The sequence below is a fragment of the Globicephala melas genome, chromosome 10 (genome assembly GCF_963455315.2).
Source record: "Globicephala melas chromosome 10, mGloMel1.2, whole genome shotgun sequence".
NCBI classification, from domain to species: domain Eukaryota; kingdom Metazoa; phylum Chordata; class Mammalia; order Artiodactyla; family Delphinidae; genus Globicephala; species Globicephala melas.
This window is the reverse complement of record NC_083323.1, coordinates 92,085,805-92,103,625: the sequence shown is the minus strand read 5'-3', so window position 1 is coordinate 92,103,625 and position 17,821 is coordinate 92,085,805. Positions and strand designations below refer to the sequence as shown.

General features: G+C 45.9%; 1 protein-coding gene across 1 annotated transcript in view; it reads right to left on the bottom strand.

Moving 5' to 3' along the window:
* The window catches only part of GRIN2B (glutamate ionotropic receptor NMDA type subunit 2B), a 425,420-nt gene that overhangs the window by 51,871 nt on the left and 355,728 nt on the right, over positions 1-17,821 (bottom strand). The window contains exons 7-11 of the mRNA XM_030841308.2: positions 8,676-8,878; positions 7,767-7,938; positions 7,133-7,286; positions 4,228-4,353; positions 437-666 (exon numbers count right to left, since the gene is read on the bottom strand). Of these exons, the coding sequence (XP_030697168.2) occupies positions 437-666; positions 4,228-4,353; positions 7,133-7,286; positions 7,767-7,938; positions 8,676-8,878 (885 nt within the window). The remainder of the gene's footprint in view (positions 1-436; positions 667-4,227; positions 4,354-7,132; positions 7,287-7,766; positions 7,939-8,675; positions 8,879-17,821) is intronic.

Here is a 17,821-nt window from a genome sequence, read left to right as displayed (position 1 = left end):
GCGAGCGTGCAGAGGAACAAAGGGGGAGCGTGCAGGCGAACAGCCCTGGGAGGAAAATGAGGGCCGTGACGGGCCGGCACCCTCAGCGTGGGTGCCCTCTAGTAACAGCCCAAAGGTGCAGCCTGGTGCTGCTGCCAGGCCTCCTGAGCGCCCCAGACAAGAGGAACCCTGTACTCAGAAAACCGCTAACACACCAGGCCCCTCATTTGCGGCCCAGGGCGCGCTGGTGACAACCTTTCACAAGTGAGAAGGCGAACGTGAAGTAATATTATTTCGGTGGGGAAACTGAATTCTGCTCCTGTGTCCCAATTTCAGGAGCCATAAGGAAGAACGGTCGATTCTAAAGGTTTAGGATATTAACAGGTCCGTGAGAGCTCCGAGTATGGCTGAGAATGGGACTGGGGGAAAGATGGGAGGTTTCAAATGGTGCTCCTACCTTTTTGTCACTCAGGCCGGAAACCTGGTCCACATACTCCTCTTGGATCATGAAGGCAGCTAAGTTGGCAGTGTAGCTGGCCAGGAAGATGACAGCAAAGAAGGCCCACACCGACACCATGATCTTGGAGGTGGTCCCCTTTGGGTTCTGCACCGGGACGGAGTTGTTAAACACCAGACCCCACAGTAACCAAATAGCTTTGCCGATGGTGAAAGATGGGCCACCTGGCTCTGGCAGGACAAAAAAGACAAGGACAGAAGGTTAAGACAGAGTCACTGGTTCTATTTCAACTTACAGGTACATAGAGCTGGTAAGTTCCTGCTCAGAGCAGGAAACCCGCCAGCAAAGCCCCAGCCCTAAAGCTACCCTTAGGCAGCTTTTTCAGTTGAGAGCTTGTGTCTCTCTTCTCCTGGGACCCACAGGAAGGTGGAAGAGAAAAACCAGAGGCCTGGGGTGTGTGGGGGCTCTTACTCCAACCAATGATCATGACTCAGCCAGGGCGCCACAGGAGCCAGCTTCCCGCCCTGATGGATGTAAGACCCTTAAGAGCCCATCAAGACTGAGTAACGAAGGCAACCATCCCACTGTGGTCACACTTGCATCCTCATTACCACGTTCCCAAAATTTCTATTTGTATCTACCGAGAAAGCATTTCAATTTCAAAGAAGGTTAGCAAGGGCTTCCCTGGTGGCGCAGTGGTTGAGAGTCCGCCTGCCGATGCAGGGGACATGGGTTCGTGCCCCGGTCTGGGAAGATCCCACATGTCGCGGAGCGGCTGGGTCCGTGAGCTACGGCCGCTGAGCCTGCGCGTCCGGAGCCCGTGCTCCGCAACGGGAGAGGCCACAACAGTGAGAGGCCCGCGTACCACAAAAAAACAAAAAAAAAACGGACGGTCAGCAAGAACCTTGTGGGGTCTTTTTCTCCCACTAGTCATAGATCTCCTCCAATTTTATTCACAGATGCCGCTTTGAATGCAGTTGATCCTGATTCTCCTGTGGCTTCCAGCTCTTAGCACTCAATGTTTTGAAGGCAGCCTTGACCTCACTCCAGTGCCGACACCTCCCATCTGGTTCCCTCCAGCAGGGCCTGCCTTCCGTGTAAAAGAATACCAGGCGGCCCAGAGAGTCTGCCAGGGATCCCTGGCTTGGCCACATGCATCTGAGGGTGGACAGGGAGGCTGCCTTTGTCCTCCACCCGACCTTCACACAGATCACACAGGGCTTCTGCACACGTATTTATTGTGACCTGTCTGCTTTCTCTGCTTGGCGATGGTGAAATCTTGCCTGCTGTCTGGGGCTGCATGCAGCCCCTCCGCTGCAGAAACGAACACCTGCCTGCACAGTTTTACAGCGCATTAGCACAGGTGTTTCGATGCTATCTGTGATCCTGAGAGCATCTGCTCAGCCACCTAAATCATCAGTGACTACACATGTCGAGCCTAAGATCTAACCGTGCACACACATCTGCGCGAGTGGACCTTATTTCTTGGAACAGATGCATAACTAAAAAACTGTTTATAAATCAAAGTTTTGTGCATTGTAAAATGCCCCAAGGAGACTTGATAGTTAAAGCGGCCCCATGTTGAATTCTTTGGCGAAGTCAAGCATCCTTTGGTAAAGTGAGTAATCGTAAGCCCTGGCTCTGATTTTTGTGTCTGAATTTTTGTCTCTTTGATTTTCTTTGCGGGGTCGGGGAGGGTGAACACTAGCTTTGGTTCTTGACATTGTCAACATGTGTGTGTACTCTCGTGCTTCTCGGACATTTCACTTGTTACTAATGCCCACCGGGATGGGGAGTAGTCATGGCTTTTGTATGACCCTTTGGCACAGGCAGGAAGTCCCTGACTATTCCGCATTGTGGAGGCATCCAAGTGTCCACCCCAGAAGGCACACCCCAAACAAGAAGGTAGGTCTACACCTGGAAATACCTCAGTGCAGGGGTGGCTCATAGCCTGGACGTGAATTCAACGGAAGCACGAGGGGAGCTTTGACAAAATACTGACACACCATCCCCAGAGATTCTTACTAAACTGGGGTGAGGTGTGGTGGTTATTGTAACAGGCAGCCAAGGTAGAGAACCACTATTCTGAAACATACAAGGGTTCAAGTCCCGCTCTGGACTTAGTGAATCAGAACATTAGAATATGAGGTCTATGCATCTTTGTCTTTTAAGTGCCCCGTAGGTAATTCTTATGTGTAGCTGGGGTTAAGAATCTTTCCTCTTTGACGCATAATTCCAGGATAGAGCTCACATGGTGGATGGGAGAAGACGCAGAGAAGGCATAATATTTCCTAATCCTGGTGCTCTCAGGAAGTTTTAGAAGAGATATCTATAAGGACCCCTTGGTCCCCTTCAGAAATCTAGTAAACTTTTCGTGAAGTCTCATAAATGCCTCAAACACATGGGTAGCCCTCACATCTCTGGACCTTCCTAGTCAGGAAGATGGACCACCCCCAAGAGTAGCTGTGGGTGAGAACTGTTATCTCCCAGCCATTTTATTTCAAATACCCAACTCCTCTACCTCCTGGCAGCGAGATGTAAGCCGGGGACACATGCTTTGGGGATCTTGTAGCTCAGAGGTTATCCTTGGGCTGTGGAGAGCTGTTTCAGCCACAACTACCCTGCATGTACCCTGGGGTAACCTGTGTTTTCTTACTCTTGATACATGTGTCTAATCTGCCTTGTTAGCACATCTGATCGGACAGACTGCTCGTAGCCTAAGGTTAGCAAAAGAGTTTCCTCTGACATGTTTATGTTACACGTTTCTGCTGCCAGCTTTGATCTCACTTGCTTAGGGGTGGAACTGGGCTTGGGGTCAGGCTTGAGGCAGGGAGGGGACATACAAACTAACATCTAAATTGGGGTCTTTGTGTGTGTTTGCTTCTTGTTGTTTATTTGCTTTAATAATGGGAAATGATCAGAAAGTTTTGGAATCTACACAAGTTTTTGTTAAGGGGTCCAGTCACATAGTCTAGAAGATAGGTAATAACAGAAGAAAGATAAAAGTTTTCACATTCTTGCTCTACTAAGTTTGGGCTACTTAATAGAATGGCTACATGTGCATAAAACTTAAAAGACTAGAAGTATATATACCAATATATTAACAGACATTATTTCTTGCTGATAAACTTACGGGTGATTATTTTTAGTTTTATCTAATGCATTTGCAAATCTTTCATAAATTCCACAATAAACTTTAAAAGTCAGGATAAAGCTCCACTCTTTTCAAGTGAACAGATGAGTAGAATGTTACAAGTGTATCCGTCACTATTTTTTTTTTTTTTTTTTGGTGGTACGCGGGCCTCTCACTGTCGTGGCCCCTCCCGTTGCGGAGCACAGGCTCCGGACGCGCAGGCTCAGCGGCCATGGCTCACGGGCCCAGCCGCTCTGCGGCATGTGGGGTCTTCCCGGACCGGGGCACGAACCCGCGTCCCCTGCATCGGCAGGTGGACTCTCAACCACTGCGCCACCAGGGCAGCCCTCCGTCACTATTTTTAAGGTATATTACTTTCCTGTGAATTAGTCTTCTACTTACTTCTCAAGTTAAAGAACAATGGTAATCCCAATTGTCACTGTACATTTAGCAATTAATATTTTCTGAACACCAAGGTAAAATGAAAAACCATAGCACTGATTAGAAGCCCTTAATTGGGGTCTTTCTAACGAGTCACCAAGGTGGTGACCTTGAAGACTGAGGGTTAGGGCGGAGGCAGGCAGCAGATGAGGGGCACAGAGATTCCGAGCTGAGAGCTAGAGAAAGGCAGAAAGGCAATGGTTACAGCTGGCCTTACCTCTGCCATCGGCGAGGCACCTGTTGTAACCCACAGGGCTAAAGTACTCGAAGACGAAGACGGCCACGGCGGAGACGATGAGTAACATCACGAACATCATGACCCACACGTCGGCGCTGAAGGGCTCTGGGGAAGCAAAACATCGGCGCTCAGGGTTAACGCAGAGAACAAACAGGTCCCGATTGACTCGCGCATTCATTCACTCGCGCGACTCCTATCTTTGGGGAAGCAAGCGAAAGGTGTGTGCGTCCCTTCAGAAAGCCAGGGCCTGGCTCAGGGAGGAAGGAGTAAGAAGCTGTGTCTGAGCGTCTCCACGCCCCTGATGGGCGTGTCGGGGCTTGTTTTCGTTCAAACATGTGAGAAGGACGGCCTCTTGCCCATCCTTTCTGAGACTGTACAGATAGTTTCTGCCATGCCTGGACCAATATCTGGGTCTTTTGGAAAACAGTGGAACTAGAATAAGTACTAGACATGGATAAGTGAGTCGTGTTGGACTGGCTCTTGGTTTGCACGCCTATCTATATGCCACACCCCACAGCTGGACCTGGAAAAGTTTTCACCAATGCTTCCAAGCCTTGAGGCCAAGTTCATTCTCAACAAACTTGGTTACTCTTTGTGGCTTGAATTGGTTCAGTAATAATTAGGCACAATGAATAACTCCCTTGCCCCCTTGCTTCACTTCTCTTAAACTTTCCAGCCTGGATTTGCTTTTTCAACCTGGTTTGACGTGGTATATTTTATTAGACATCATTAGTGTAGGAGAATATGTCAATGTTAAAAAAAAAATCCATCCACATTAAATATCAGTGTCTACAACACTGGGAATTTAGCAAATGACAAGGGGACGTGATAATCAACAAAACAACCTCAATCTAGTCCCTATTTCCAGGTGACAAGGTTGATGGGACAAGAACAGGCAAGAGAGTAAGAATGTTCTACATATGCTTTCTTTAACTTTTTAAGATCATTTTTGCTGACTCTCTTCCAGTTGATCTAAATCTCTCTGGCTCAGACGTGTCTAGAAATTGAATACTGAATTCCAGGAGCCCTCTCTCTGGAGGCCTGTAAAAAGAGACAATCACTCTTCAGTCCCATAATACAAAGCTTCCTCAATTGTGCCTCAAAATAGCCTGGCCTTTTTAGCTGTCACATCACACTGTAAATTCAGAACTAAGTGAATTTACATGCTGTTTCCTCCACCTTCCAAATCATTAATAAAGATGAAACTGAAAAGGGAGGGAAATGGGCTGAAAATTAGAAAATATTGCCTTATTTTGAAACCTACTTTACTTCTGAACTCCCAAGGGAATTATAAAAGCCTGGTCACTTCATTAATTTGATATGGCACGCACCGACTGTGAAAGGCACAGAAATGCAAAACCTTGCGGTGGCAGCCAGAGATGCAAAGGTGGAAGGTACAACTCAAAGCCTCTGTACGGTGGAATAGAGACCCTCTCCTCCTTGGGTCTGATTGATTGAAATCCTACTCTGATCCCAGTCTGTCCAAGATTAGGAAATAACTGAGTAAACGCACTGTCTCTATGCTTCCCTTCCCCCCATTAAGCCCAGAGCAACTTTCGGTACACAAAATACAAAAAAATATTTGTGTTGGTCTATATAGTTTAGGAAGTACTTTCAGCACCTAGTTTCTACTATCCTTTAATGGCCCTTTCATTATGGATGGTTACATCTATTTTACAGAGCAGTAAACTAAGACTTAAGAGGTCCCAGCCCTTTCTAAGTTCATACTCGGGAGGTGGCAGGGCCAGGTTATGGACAGAGGGCCTCTGAAGGCAAGTCTGTGCTCTTCCATTTTATATCACATCTTAGTCTCGGCCCCCTGCACTGTTTCCTGATTTTAGGAGTCGAGCTCTGAAATGCCCCCATGTGTACTAAAACACAGGCTGCAAGGGCAGCCACATCTGGGCTTTAATCCTGGATCTGCTCCTTCCTAGCTGAGAGACGGTTGGAAAATTGCATAACCTAGGATTCAGTTTCCTAAGCCATAAACTGGGTATTATGGTAGTGTCAATGAAGTAATATAATCAAAGTTTGTACAACGATGCCTGGGCCTTCACATAGTAAGTGTTCAAAAAAAAAAAAAGTGTTGGTATCCTTTAGAGAGACTGTGACTGGTCCAAGGGCTTTCAGCTTGTTTATGACCAAACCAGCTTCCTATCTCCTAGCCCAGTGGCCTGTTTTCAAGGTGACATTTTATTTTCCAATCCCTTTGCTCTCACAGCCCCTGCCAAAAATATGGGGTTATGAGCTCACAAAAGACCTCATCTAATTGAAATCTTGGCCTCATCTCACCCAGTCTTATATCATACGGAAGGCTTTGACACATAAGTAATGCTGGAGAGCGAGGAACAGGTTCTATGGGGAAGGATGGGGTCGGTGGGAGGGAGAATCGGAACAGCTTTACCTGGCAAAGCCTCCAAAAATTCACGTGAAAACAGAAAAACCTTTTTTTCTTTTTTGGTAGCACTGAGCTCCGCTCTTGAAGCTAATTTGAAACAAACAGGTATTTGAATGATATCCAGAATTAGACATCATTAAAGCAGGAAGCAGCTTCAGAGATCAGCTAGTTGAAATGCCTTCTTCTGTGGATGACGAGACTGGATCCCAGGATGGAGCAAGTTTGTTCAAGGTCAAATGCAGGAGTGAGACTCCAGTAGGACCCCTGGTTACCGGTCCTGTACTGTTTTCTTACCGGGTACCATGCCTTCCTATTTTTGAGGGTATTCTTCAGTTTTCATGCTGGAGAACGATCAATTCTGAGGTTCCCCAAAGTGAAATCCCTGGCTGAGGGAAGCTCCTGAAAAATCAGCTCCTGCACCTGTTCCTCCTTCCCTCTACCTGTCCCTGGGTCCATGTCCTTCACGCCTGCAAGCCCATCACTCACCTAAGAAGGCAGAAGGTGAGACGGTCCCATTGCTGCGTGACACCATGACACTGATGCCAGTCTCTATGAAGGGCACGGAGAAGTCGACCACCTCCGATCGCTCCTCGTTGATGGTCAGCGACCCCACTGCCATGTAGGCCCTCTTCATGACCACCTGGGGAGAAAGACGCAAGGCTCCAGTTAGGGCATCCAGGAAGGCAAGGGGCCACCATGCAGAAAATATTTGGGGCTCTACAGTGCTTTCCTTTGTAGAGTGGGAACAGTACATTTCATTTATAGCCTTCCGTCGGTATCTTCCCTCGGTATTGGTTCCTGGACCCGCCGTGGACACCAACACCTGAGGACGCTTAAGTCCCAAAGTCAGCCCTTCTTATCCGCGGATTCCACCAACTGGAGACTGTAGACACAGTTCAGGATCCACGGTTGGCTGAATCCACAGATGCAAAACCCACAGGTAAGGAGGGCCGACCATATATTCACTGAGAAAAATCTGCTCACAAGTGGACCACAGAGTTCAAACCCATGTTGTTCAAGAGTCAGCTGTACTATTTTACATTTTCTAAAATTTATAAAATGAGCGTTTTAAAAATATTTAAATGAAACACGGACATGGCCCTTAATTCCTGGCACGTACCTCTCCAATCATACCATTCCAGGTTCCATTGATTTTCTTCCCATGCTTGCCATTGGTCACCAGATAAAGATCATAGGTGAACTTCACAGATTTAGAAATTTTCTTAAGGATGTCAATACAGAAGCCCTTGCAGCATTTTTTGATGTAACCTGGCTCCTCGTCTGTTTTATTTCTAACCAGGTAAAGAAACAAAAAACAAAAACGAGGCTTTTATACAAGAGGCAAAATATTACCCTTGCCAACCACAAAGCAGGCCCTCCTTCACAGCTCAGCACAAGTTATGTCAGGCCCGGGTGAGGACATAAATCAGACCACAGAACTGCCATAATCTCATTACCTCATCATACTGGACCATGTTTTCTCATACTTTTAAATGCTCCTTGGAAGTATAACATATATCAGGAAAGTGCACATATCCTAAGGGTTCAGCTGGATGAATTTTCATACACTGAACCCACCCATTTAACCAGAACCCAAATTCAGATACAGAAGCGTTACCAGCACCTTGGAGGCCTCTTGTTCTCCCTTGCAGGCCCTTCCCACCCTCACCAAAAAGAACCATTATCCTGACTTCTATCAGCATAGATTAATATTATCTATTTCCAAAAATGGTTCTAAAGACATACTGGCCTCAGAAAACATCTTTCAACACCAATGTAAACTTAAATCTCCACGAACTTGAGGTCCCGGTCACTGAGACCTCGCGAGGCCCCAGAAACGATAACATAGTTAGCAGTAATTCTCCCGGGTCATGATCTGGACAGAACCAGATGCCAGACCACAGGGCTGCCAGAAACTCCACTGCTCAACTGTAACGAAATTCAGACATGGTGTCCAATTCGTCCTGTGCCTCGGATCCTAGCCGGGTGCTGACAGCTAGGGCAAATCTGACTTTCCCAGGCCACGTACTCAGAGATGATGCGCTTCTGACAGGGCACCGTGTTCCTCATGCAAGTTCCACTCAGGGGGTCCACGCTTTCCACAATGACGAATGGGGCCTCCTCCAGCGTTACGATGCTCAGATGGTCATCTTCCTGCTCTTCCGTCTCAGGACACATTCGGGGCCACACGTAGTACTTCATTTGCAGAGACTTGTCTTTCCACTTGCCCACCTGCACAGGGATAAACAAGGACTCAGAAACCACTGGCGGAGACAGAGCTGCTTCTCCTGGCCTCCCCTGGGAAGCTGTTAAACGAAGTCCAAAGATGCAGGCATTGTCCATAATAGAGACGAATCCTCCTCAGACCACACGCTCAGGATGAGACTTACTGTGTCCAAATCTAAGAAAGGTAGGCTCTTCATCTACCCACCCACTTACCAAACACGTGCCGGCACTCTGCTAAACCTCGTGGCTTAAAGAAGCATCTCTCTGCCCTCCGTCAAGTTCACACTGAGTGGAGGAGTCAGAAATGTAAGCAAATGTTTACAGCACCGTGTGATAAGTGCTAAATCTGAAGCCTGTCCCAGTGCTGGGAGGAGGCCAGAGCCTCCTGCCTTGAGTGCCTGTTGGTGTTTTCTCCTCAGCTGTAACAGAGAGCAGGACGGTGAGAGCAGCAAATAGCTTTGGGAAGGTCAACAGAGTGACTGGAGCAAGTGAGCCGGAAGGATGTGCTCTGGCTTGTGCCAGAGGTCTAGTGGGAAGCCACAAGGAGGACTGGGTGGATCTGAACTGGAATAAAATGGTAAGTCAGGATGAAAGAATACAGCACAGCTTGGCTGGGGAAGGGAGTGTGGTCGAGGGGGTGATGGACGTCACAGGTCAGCGTGGATACGCACCTGCTGGGCTGGGTGGGCGCCCCGGGGGGGATCAGATAGGTCTCTCTGTGAGCTGCTACACGTGGCCACATGGGCCGTGTGCCTCCACTTCACGGACTCCAGTGTGAAAGGCGGGTGCCCCTGGCATCATGCACATGGTGGCCCTGCTGCCAATCATCGGGAGAAATGTGTGGGTTCCATTGTTTTTTAAAAGAGCCCTTCGTTCCTGTTTTTATAATAGAATCTGCACGCCTTGTTGGTAGGTTCTTGCTCTCACTCTGCCATGGAGCTTATTGAAGAAAGAGGGAACGTCTTTTAACTTTCTATAACCAAACATCTTCAGTTATCACCAGGAATTATAGATGGCAAGTCCCTGCATGTTCTCTCCTCTATGCAGCAAAACAAATTAGTAGCACAGGTGAGGCACCAGGACTACGAAACGACTTAATTTATGAACTACGAAAACCAACAAGGAGCAACAAATGGGCAGTATGTCATGAATCTTCAAGCAAGTGGCTTCGATTTCCGTATTCATACAAAACCAAAGTTCACTCCTTTGCTACTGCTTTCGTCTACACCTAAGTCTCTACCTAGTGCCTCCCCTGGTGTGGTTTATACCTCCCCCCAACCTGTCTGGTAGGTGTTGCCTACTTTCATGCCCAAATTAGGCCTGTACAGCCACCGCCTCTGTTCTCACGTGTCACTATAACACGGGCAGTGGCTCGGTGGCCTGGGCTCTTTGGTTTGGCATTAACCCTGATGCTTGTTTTCTTCCAAGCGTGTAGCCATATGTGACTTCTGTGTTTGGAATTATGCACTGAAGCAAACATCTGCTTCCCTTTACATGTATAGTCTCTTCCGTACTGTTGGTTCTGATTTTGGTACAAGTCTATTTTTCTTCATATTACTAAGACTACTCATTTCTAAAACAAAAATGTCCAAATAGCTTCCCAGCCATGTGGAGAGCTTAATGTCTTCTGCCTGTGATTTGGGGGAGGTGGGGCTTGGGGAAGGGAAGACCCAGCCGTGGGAGCCCATGACACTGGGTCATGTCCATCTCCAAGCGGCCCTAGTTTTTTCTGCATGTTCCCTTATGTGAAAAGGATTGGGACGCCCTAAGGTACCTATTTTTATTTCTTTCACTGCTATCATGTTCCCCCAGTGTCCCTCTGAGTGTTTTTCTTTAATCCAAATGTATGCTCTTCCATCTTTACTGCTACTAGCTTAGCCCAGTCGTCCAGCAGCCCATCTTGGGATTACTGCAGGCAACTGCAAACTTCACATAAGGTTTCCCCTAGAGTGCACCGTGGACACTGCTGCCAGACGGCTCTTCTGAAAACATCATTTCATCATATAATTTCTATTCAAAAATGTCAACAACTTCCCACCACCCTCAGGATTGTGTCCAAACTTCTCACCTAGATGGTCAAGATTGGTGCACTGAGCCTCATCTACCCTGATACAGTTAACTTCACTATTTTGAAACATGCAGCCTTTATTAAAGTCGGAAAAGGAAGTTGTCGGTTTTGGAAGTTAACATAGGTTAATCAGGAACAGGTTTCAACAAGCTGGCTGTATTTTCTTTTCTGATAGTCTCACTGTATCTGTGAAACAAAAATGCTGCACACATAGCATGTTGGCAAAGTTTTTTCATGAAACTTGTGAACAAGAGGGGATATAATATAGATTCTTGTATACTTGATGGATTTGAAAGGAGTCTAAACTCCATATCCAAAAAAAAAAAAAAAAAAGATTGTTTAACGAATTAATGCCAACACAGAAAAAGGTCTCTAGTGCCATGTCGGGGACGCTGTTTTTAGAAGTGGCCTGTGTAGTGCTTCAGAAAACAAAACAGAAGTCATGCTCACCAAACTGCAGGTAACCCAAACTAGAAAGGATAGAAGATACACTGCAGTGCAGAATCAAGGCTGGAAGCCGTATGAATTCACTGGAATAATGGACTGAACGAAATGGAATAAAATTCAACAGTATTTATACTTAACGTCTAGCACTTAGATTTTTTAAAAGCAACTGCACAATACTGAAAAGGAGATATTTCAAGGAACAGCAGTCTACACAAGCGATTGCAATGACAAATGGTATATTTACAAACTTACGGCGTCCAGCTCACTGAGGGAGGGGAGGGTATGCATGATCCCACCCTGCTCTGTGCTCATCATACCACAGCTGGAAAGCTTGGTTCTGATCCTATAATCCTATATCAACTGATTTTTATTTACTCTCTCATCCTCATTTCCCCAGCAATAATCTGTTCGTGAGGTCTCCTCCAGCACTCATTCTTAACTTCCTGTCAAGATAGCTGGATCACATCCTTGCTTCACTTCGACGTAATGCAACCAACATCAACTGCACATCAGCTCTGTGCCAGGCGCTGGGCTGTGTGCTAGAGAAAACAATACCAGGCAACATTTACTAAGGGCTTAGTGTGTGCTGAGCACCAAACACATCCAGGAATCTCATGCATCGTCAGAGTGAGCTTGTGAGATGAAGGCTGCTGTTGAACGTCTCACTTTGCAGGTGTGAACAGAGGGGTCTGATGACTTGCTCATGGTCTCAAGGTAAGCGAGCACAGTGTCTCAGATCTGAAGCTGACCAGTCTGGCTCCAGAGCTTGGGCTCCCACCCACCATCCTGCATTGCTTCTCGGGTAATAATGAAGGAGTAAGACACGGTCCCTGTCCTCCAAGGACAGTCCCCTGGGGAAACACACTGTCTATTGACAGTAATATCAAGTCAGGCTTTGGTAATTACCCTAATAAAAGGTCTAAAAAATTACTCGGATTCAGAGTAGAAGTGACTATTTCTGAAAGGGTCAGGGAAAAGCTTGACTGGGACCCTTTTTTAAGCTGGGCCTTGAAATGGAAGTGATAGCTCAGTAGGTAAAGAGTGGTTTATCTGCTGAGGCAAGAGCAAAGTTGCAGAGTCCTGCAGCTGCCCCACGGAAAGACCAAGGATGGTCCTTCATGTGTGGAGGGAACTGGTCTAGCTTAGTTCTCTTCCTTAGAGACCTGCTCCCCGCTCCAGCCAGAAGATCTCTGTTACTCTTGACAGCCAGCCAGATGGTATAAATCTGTTCCCAACTCCTTGTTCAATGCATTCACGTTGGTAGTTTGAAACTGGTCGTGGGCACCATGAAATCAGGGCTGCCCCTGCCCACCCCTGCCCTCAGCAGTTAAACACTTACCAGCTCACCACTGCCCAGAATAACCAAATCATTCATTATTTCATGCTCTTTACTACCTCATTTAGTGACTTTTTAGATGTTTTGTCTCCTAAACGAAATTCTTTTTTTTTTATTCATTTTTTATCCTTTTAATATATGTGGGATAGTTTTTTGTTGTTGTTGTTGTTTTTGTTTTTGCCTCATCCCAAGGCATGTGGGATCTTAGTTCCCCGACCAGGGATCGAACCCACGCCCCCTGCATTGGGACCACAGAATCTTAACCCCTAGACCGCCAGGGGAGTCCTACCTAAACTAACTTCTGAATGTGTCTCTAAGTATTTCTGTGACTGCAGACAAATATCTATAATTCTCTGAGCCTCAGTTTCCACATCTGTAAAATAGGGAGTGATTGCTAGGTGTCTTCTACATAATTTCATGGTCTTTAGGACACAGGCTCCCTACTACATTTCCATCTGATGAGAGCCCAGTAACAAGGTGTTCTTAGTGGTTATTTCCTAAAGGGAGGGAAGTATCTGATCTGATTCTACAAAAGATTAGCTTGTCTTAAAGTCTTGATTCTTTTTTTCTTTGTTTCTTCAAGGATGATTACAGTGAGAAAGGAAGTTAACAAATGCCTTCAGGACTGAAAGGAGAAACAGGTTTGAAAAAAAACCAACATAACTTTGCTATGAATATCAGATTTGCAATGCCACTACACAGTGCTTATGTTAAAGAATGTGTTTAGTTCCCACAAATTAATTACTTCAACTTCTTGTGAAGCAAGACAGTTAGAAATAAGTAAACAACTAAAATTAAATAAAATAGGGGCTATTTATGTGGAAGAACAAGGTATATTTCAAGCAATTCTTCTTTTAAGAGGAAAAAAGTATGGTGAAAGTATTAAATATGGGAAAGTTTGTAAAAGTAAATAGAGAAAGAGAAGCCTGAGATTCCGAAAGGAAAAATCTTGAATTCTTTTCTAGGGTGTCTGAACTGGCGTTAGTATATCATATTGGATATGCAGAGTGGGAGGAAATGAGGTTAACAGGAAATATTTCAGAAAAAATTCAGTGAGAAAAACTGAATGAAAAATTTATAGTCGAGCATAAAACATGTTCAGGAGAAAGAAAAAAACCTTAAGAAAAAATGAAGAAAATGTCTGTAAAGCACTCTGAATTCCTCAGAGGAAAGCACTAAACAAACATCTCCAGAAGCACATTTAACAACAACATCTGTCTGTAAAAAATGCAGTTCCCTGCCACACTAAGATTTCAGAAGATCTCTTGAGACCTGAAATCATCTTTCTCAAGAAAAAAAAAAATCTCTGATTAGTTTTCTCAGGAAAACATGGAGTCATTTTGAGGGTTTCTGGTTGCTTCTCTCAGTACAAGCTGAACGCCTGTTCAGCTGGGGATTTCTCCTCAGAAGGAAGTCTACCTCACAAACCTACAGCGTGTCACTCCGTAAGCTTTCCCTTAGGAAAATTCTAGAACCAATCTGTGGTGATGGGAGACGTCAAAGTCTTCCTTCTGCTAACAGATTTCCTCCACCGCTGGCAGTGAAGCTGGCACCCAACAGCACGCTGGGACACACAGGGGCGGCACTCCTTCTGGAAGCCCCCGAATCTGTCCCCTTGGTGAGCGCGTCCTCGGGGAGAAGGAGAGGAGTCCAGGCAGGGCATGGCTACTGTGAAGGCCACCGTAGTCCTTGCCCAGAGAGCAGAGGGCATCGCTCTCCCCGGGCAGCCTCTCTCATCTGCAGGCAAAATCATTTCTCAAGATGCTGGCATGAAAGCCCTTAAGTGAGTCTCTTTAGGCGTCAAGGGTTATTTTCCCCAAGTCAAAGCATTGTTGTTTCTTGCCGGAGATGACATCTGGCTCTAACGCTAAACACTTGCTGCTTATTTGACGCCTTCGTCTGACTGTTAGAATGCAAAACTGAAAACTACACGTAATTTCCCTGAGCAAGTCGAAGGGACCAGCAGTCTCTGCCAGGCAGCCCGGATCTGCACCTCATCCCGTCCCAAAGTGGTGTCCAGCAGGCCGCTGTCATGTGTGGGGCAGGCCTGAGACTCCTGAGAGAACAGAAATCAAGGAGAGCAGGGCACTCCTCTTTCTCCTCCCTCAAAGCTATACATCTTAGCTCTGAGGATTTTCAAAGGTTAAGTGTGTGATAACACTTCATTTTGTTCAACCTTTCTTTTTCTGCATCCATCCCTCCCCTCCATTCCTCATAAGCAAGTAAACATTCTGGTGTATGACCATCCATTCTCTACATTCATACAAAATACATCTGTGAGTATGTATGTACGAGTGTGTTTTTCCAAAGTCGGATGTGTATGTGTGAGTATGTATGTATGACACCAGGTCATAGTATGCATGTCTCCGCAAACGTGCTTTTCCCACTTAATTAGACATCGTGGGCTTCCTTCCAACTCAATAGATGGCAGACTTGAGTCCTTTTAATAGCTGCATAGTATTTCCTACTAATGAATGCATCCTAATTTATTCAGTCATATCCCTACTGATAAACATTTGGGATGTTCCCCCCAAATTTAACAAAAACACATACTACTGAATACATATCTTGGTATTTCCAAAGCATCAATTACCAATAATGAAAAAGTAGAACGAAAGGATATTTGTGTTTTCAAATGTGCTAGATGTTGCCAGACTACTTTGCCAAAGGTTTAGAGTGACTGAAATTCCCATCAGCAGAGCACGAGAATGCGCCCTGCTCGCGTTCTCACCAGCACTAGGTTGTTACCCCTATTAAGCGTTTGCCAATCTGAAGAATAAAAACTGGTGTCTAATTGCTCTAATTTTCATCTCCTTGACTCGCAGTAAACCAGAGCACCCTTGCACGGCTGTTAGCCATTTTGATTTCTTTTACCCTCCAGTCACACACTTCACCCATTTTCTGTTGAGTTGTCGGTCTTTCCTATCTACTTGTAGGGAGTTCCTGGTATAGTATGATAGTAACCCTTTATCTGTCAGATGTGCTTGAAATATTTTTCTACTCTAAGATTTGTCTTCTGACTGTTTTTGGTATTTTTTTATGCACAAGATTTTACTTTGACTCCTTTCTGTCAAAGTAAAACATGTCTCTTTTTATCCAGAACGCTTGATTACCCACCCTTACTTTAAAGAAAAGATCTATCCCACTCTCATAGCATTCCTTATTTTAATGTTTGGCAGTGTTATTTACAATACTAATTTAAACGTAGAGCTACGAATAAACACTAGAAAAACTAAGGTTATACAATGAAATGTGTGTGTTATAAACCTTGACAGTGGAAAATAAAATAGCATGTACTAAGAGTTAGGGAATGGGAAGAAGTATAAAAGTACTAAATTTGTTTTAAGTGTGTCTCTAGAGTATAGCATGCGGTTGGCTTTTGCTTTGTAAACCAACCTGAAAGTCTTTTTGTCTTAATACCTAAATTTTGCTCATTTACGTTAATTGATGTGGTGTATTTGGCTTTGTCTCTGTAATATTTTGGTCTTTACTATTTTTTATTTGTTTATTTTTAAGGATAGTTGATTTACAATATCGTGTCCATTTTCAAGTGTACAGCTAAGTAAAACTCAGTTGGTTTTTCTTAGATTATATTCCATTATAGGTTATTGCAACATGTTGAATATAATTCCCTGTGCTATACAGTAAATCCTTGTTGCTTCTCTATTTTATGTAGAGTAGTCTGTATCTGTTAATCCCATACCCCTTATTTGTCCCTTCTTCCCTCCCTCTCCCCTTTGGTAACCATAAGTTTATCTTCTATGTCTTCTCGCAGTGTTCTGTGTTCTTCCTTTTTGCACGGAGCTTTGTCTATACTATGTGGGGTCGACGTGCAGCTTCGTTTTCTGGGCTGCACAGTCTTCTCTCCATCAGCCCCTCCCACGTTTCTCAAATGCTCTGCATCCTTCGTAGCCCTCCTCAGGCCTCAGCAACACCATGATGCTGTGCTTGTCCACCCCCAGCCAGAGAACAAGCTCTGTTTGATCTTCCGGAATCATTTTGTGGGTCAACTGCTCCCTTGGGCTATTACATTAAAATCTCTGTCTCTGTCTGTGAATGTGTCTTCAAGCACTCGAGGGCACAGACTATATTATTTACCTCTTTCTGTCCCTGTACTGGCTTGAAACAAGTGTGTTCTCAGTAAATTATTGACTGATGTGTCACTGGGGGACAAATACTTCATACCCTCAGAAAGCCTCCAGTGCTAGATATCGGTCCAGTGCTCTTCCACGGAAAGGCTGTAGCAGGTAAGGGCTGCCTCACATACTGCCTCTCTCAATTCTGCCTCTAGATTACAGAGTGCCCCGGGCGGACTCAGTTCCATGTGGATGGCTGTACGTACGATGGCACATCTGCTGTGCTCCTTCCCCTAATCGCGTGCACACTCGGTGATGTCTAGATTTGGAAAGTTAGTGTTTTGAAAAATGTGTTAGAAAATAATTTCCATATTCAAATTTGATCCCTGCTGCCTTGACCCTTTACTGCCTTGACACGTATTAAGCTGGGGACCGGGGCACACACGCCGAAGGGAGACCCTTGCAGCCACTCTTGCCTGGCACCTGAGTGGGTCTCCCAGCGGCACTGGGTATCCGTTGTCATCTCAGGCCTCATCTTATCCCTGGCTGACCCCTGCCCCTCTGAGAGAGCCCGGGGCTCCCTGGGGGTTGTGCAGACCCACTGCTGCCACTGCCCATCGCCCCCTGTGTGGTCCCTGTTCTCCACGGTTCCTCCCTCCATCTCTCCTGCTCTGGAGAGTGAAGGAATGGAGAAGTGGCGAGCTGGGGTAGAATCTGGGGCCGGGAATGGAAGGTGCTGATTCCCTCGGCACCAGAGAACAGCTGTGGTCATCTCAGATAACACCACGAGCAGAGATGCGATAATATCAGAGTAACTGTGTGTATCCTGGGTCAGGCCCTGGGCCAGACACTTCACACAGAGTGATGGCATTCCGTTGTCACTAGCTCCCAAATAGGTGGGTACTGCGATGCCCACAGTAGAGGCAGAGAAACTGAGGCTCGCTGAGGGTCCAGGACGTCATCCCTGATCTGTTTGACTCTGGAAGCCCATGTTTCTTGCACTGTGCCATGTGGCCAAGAGA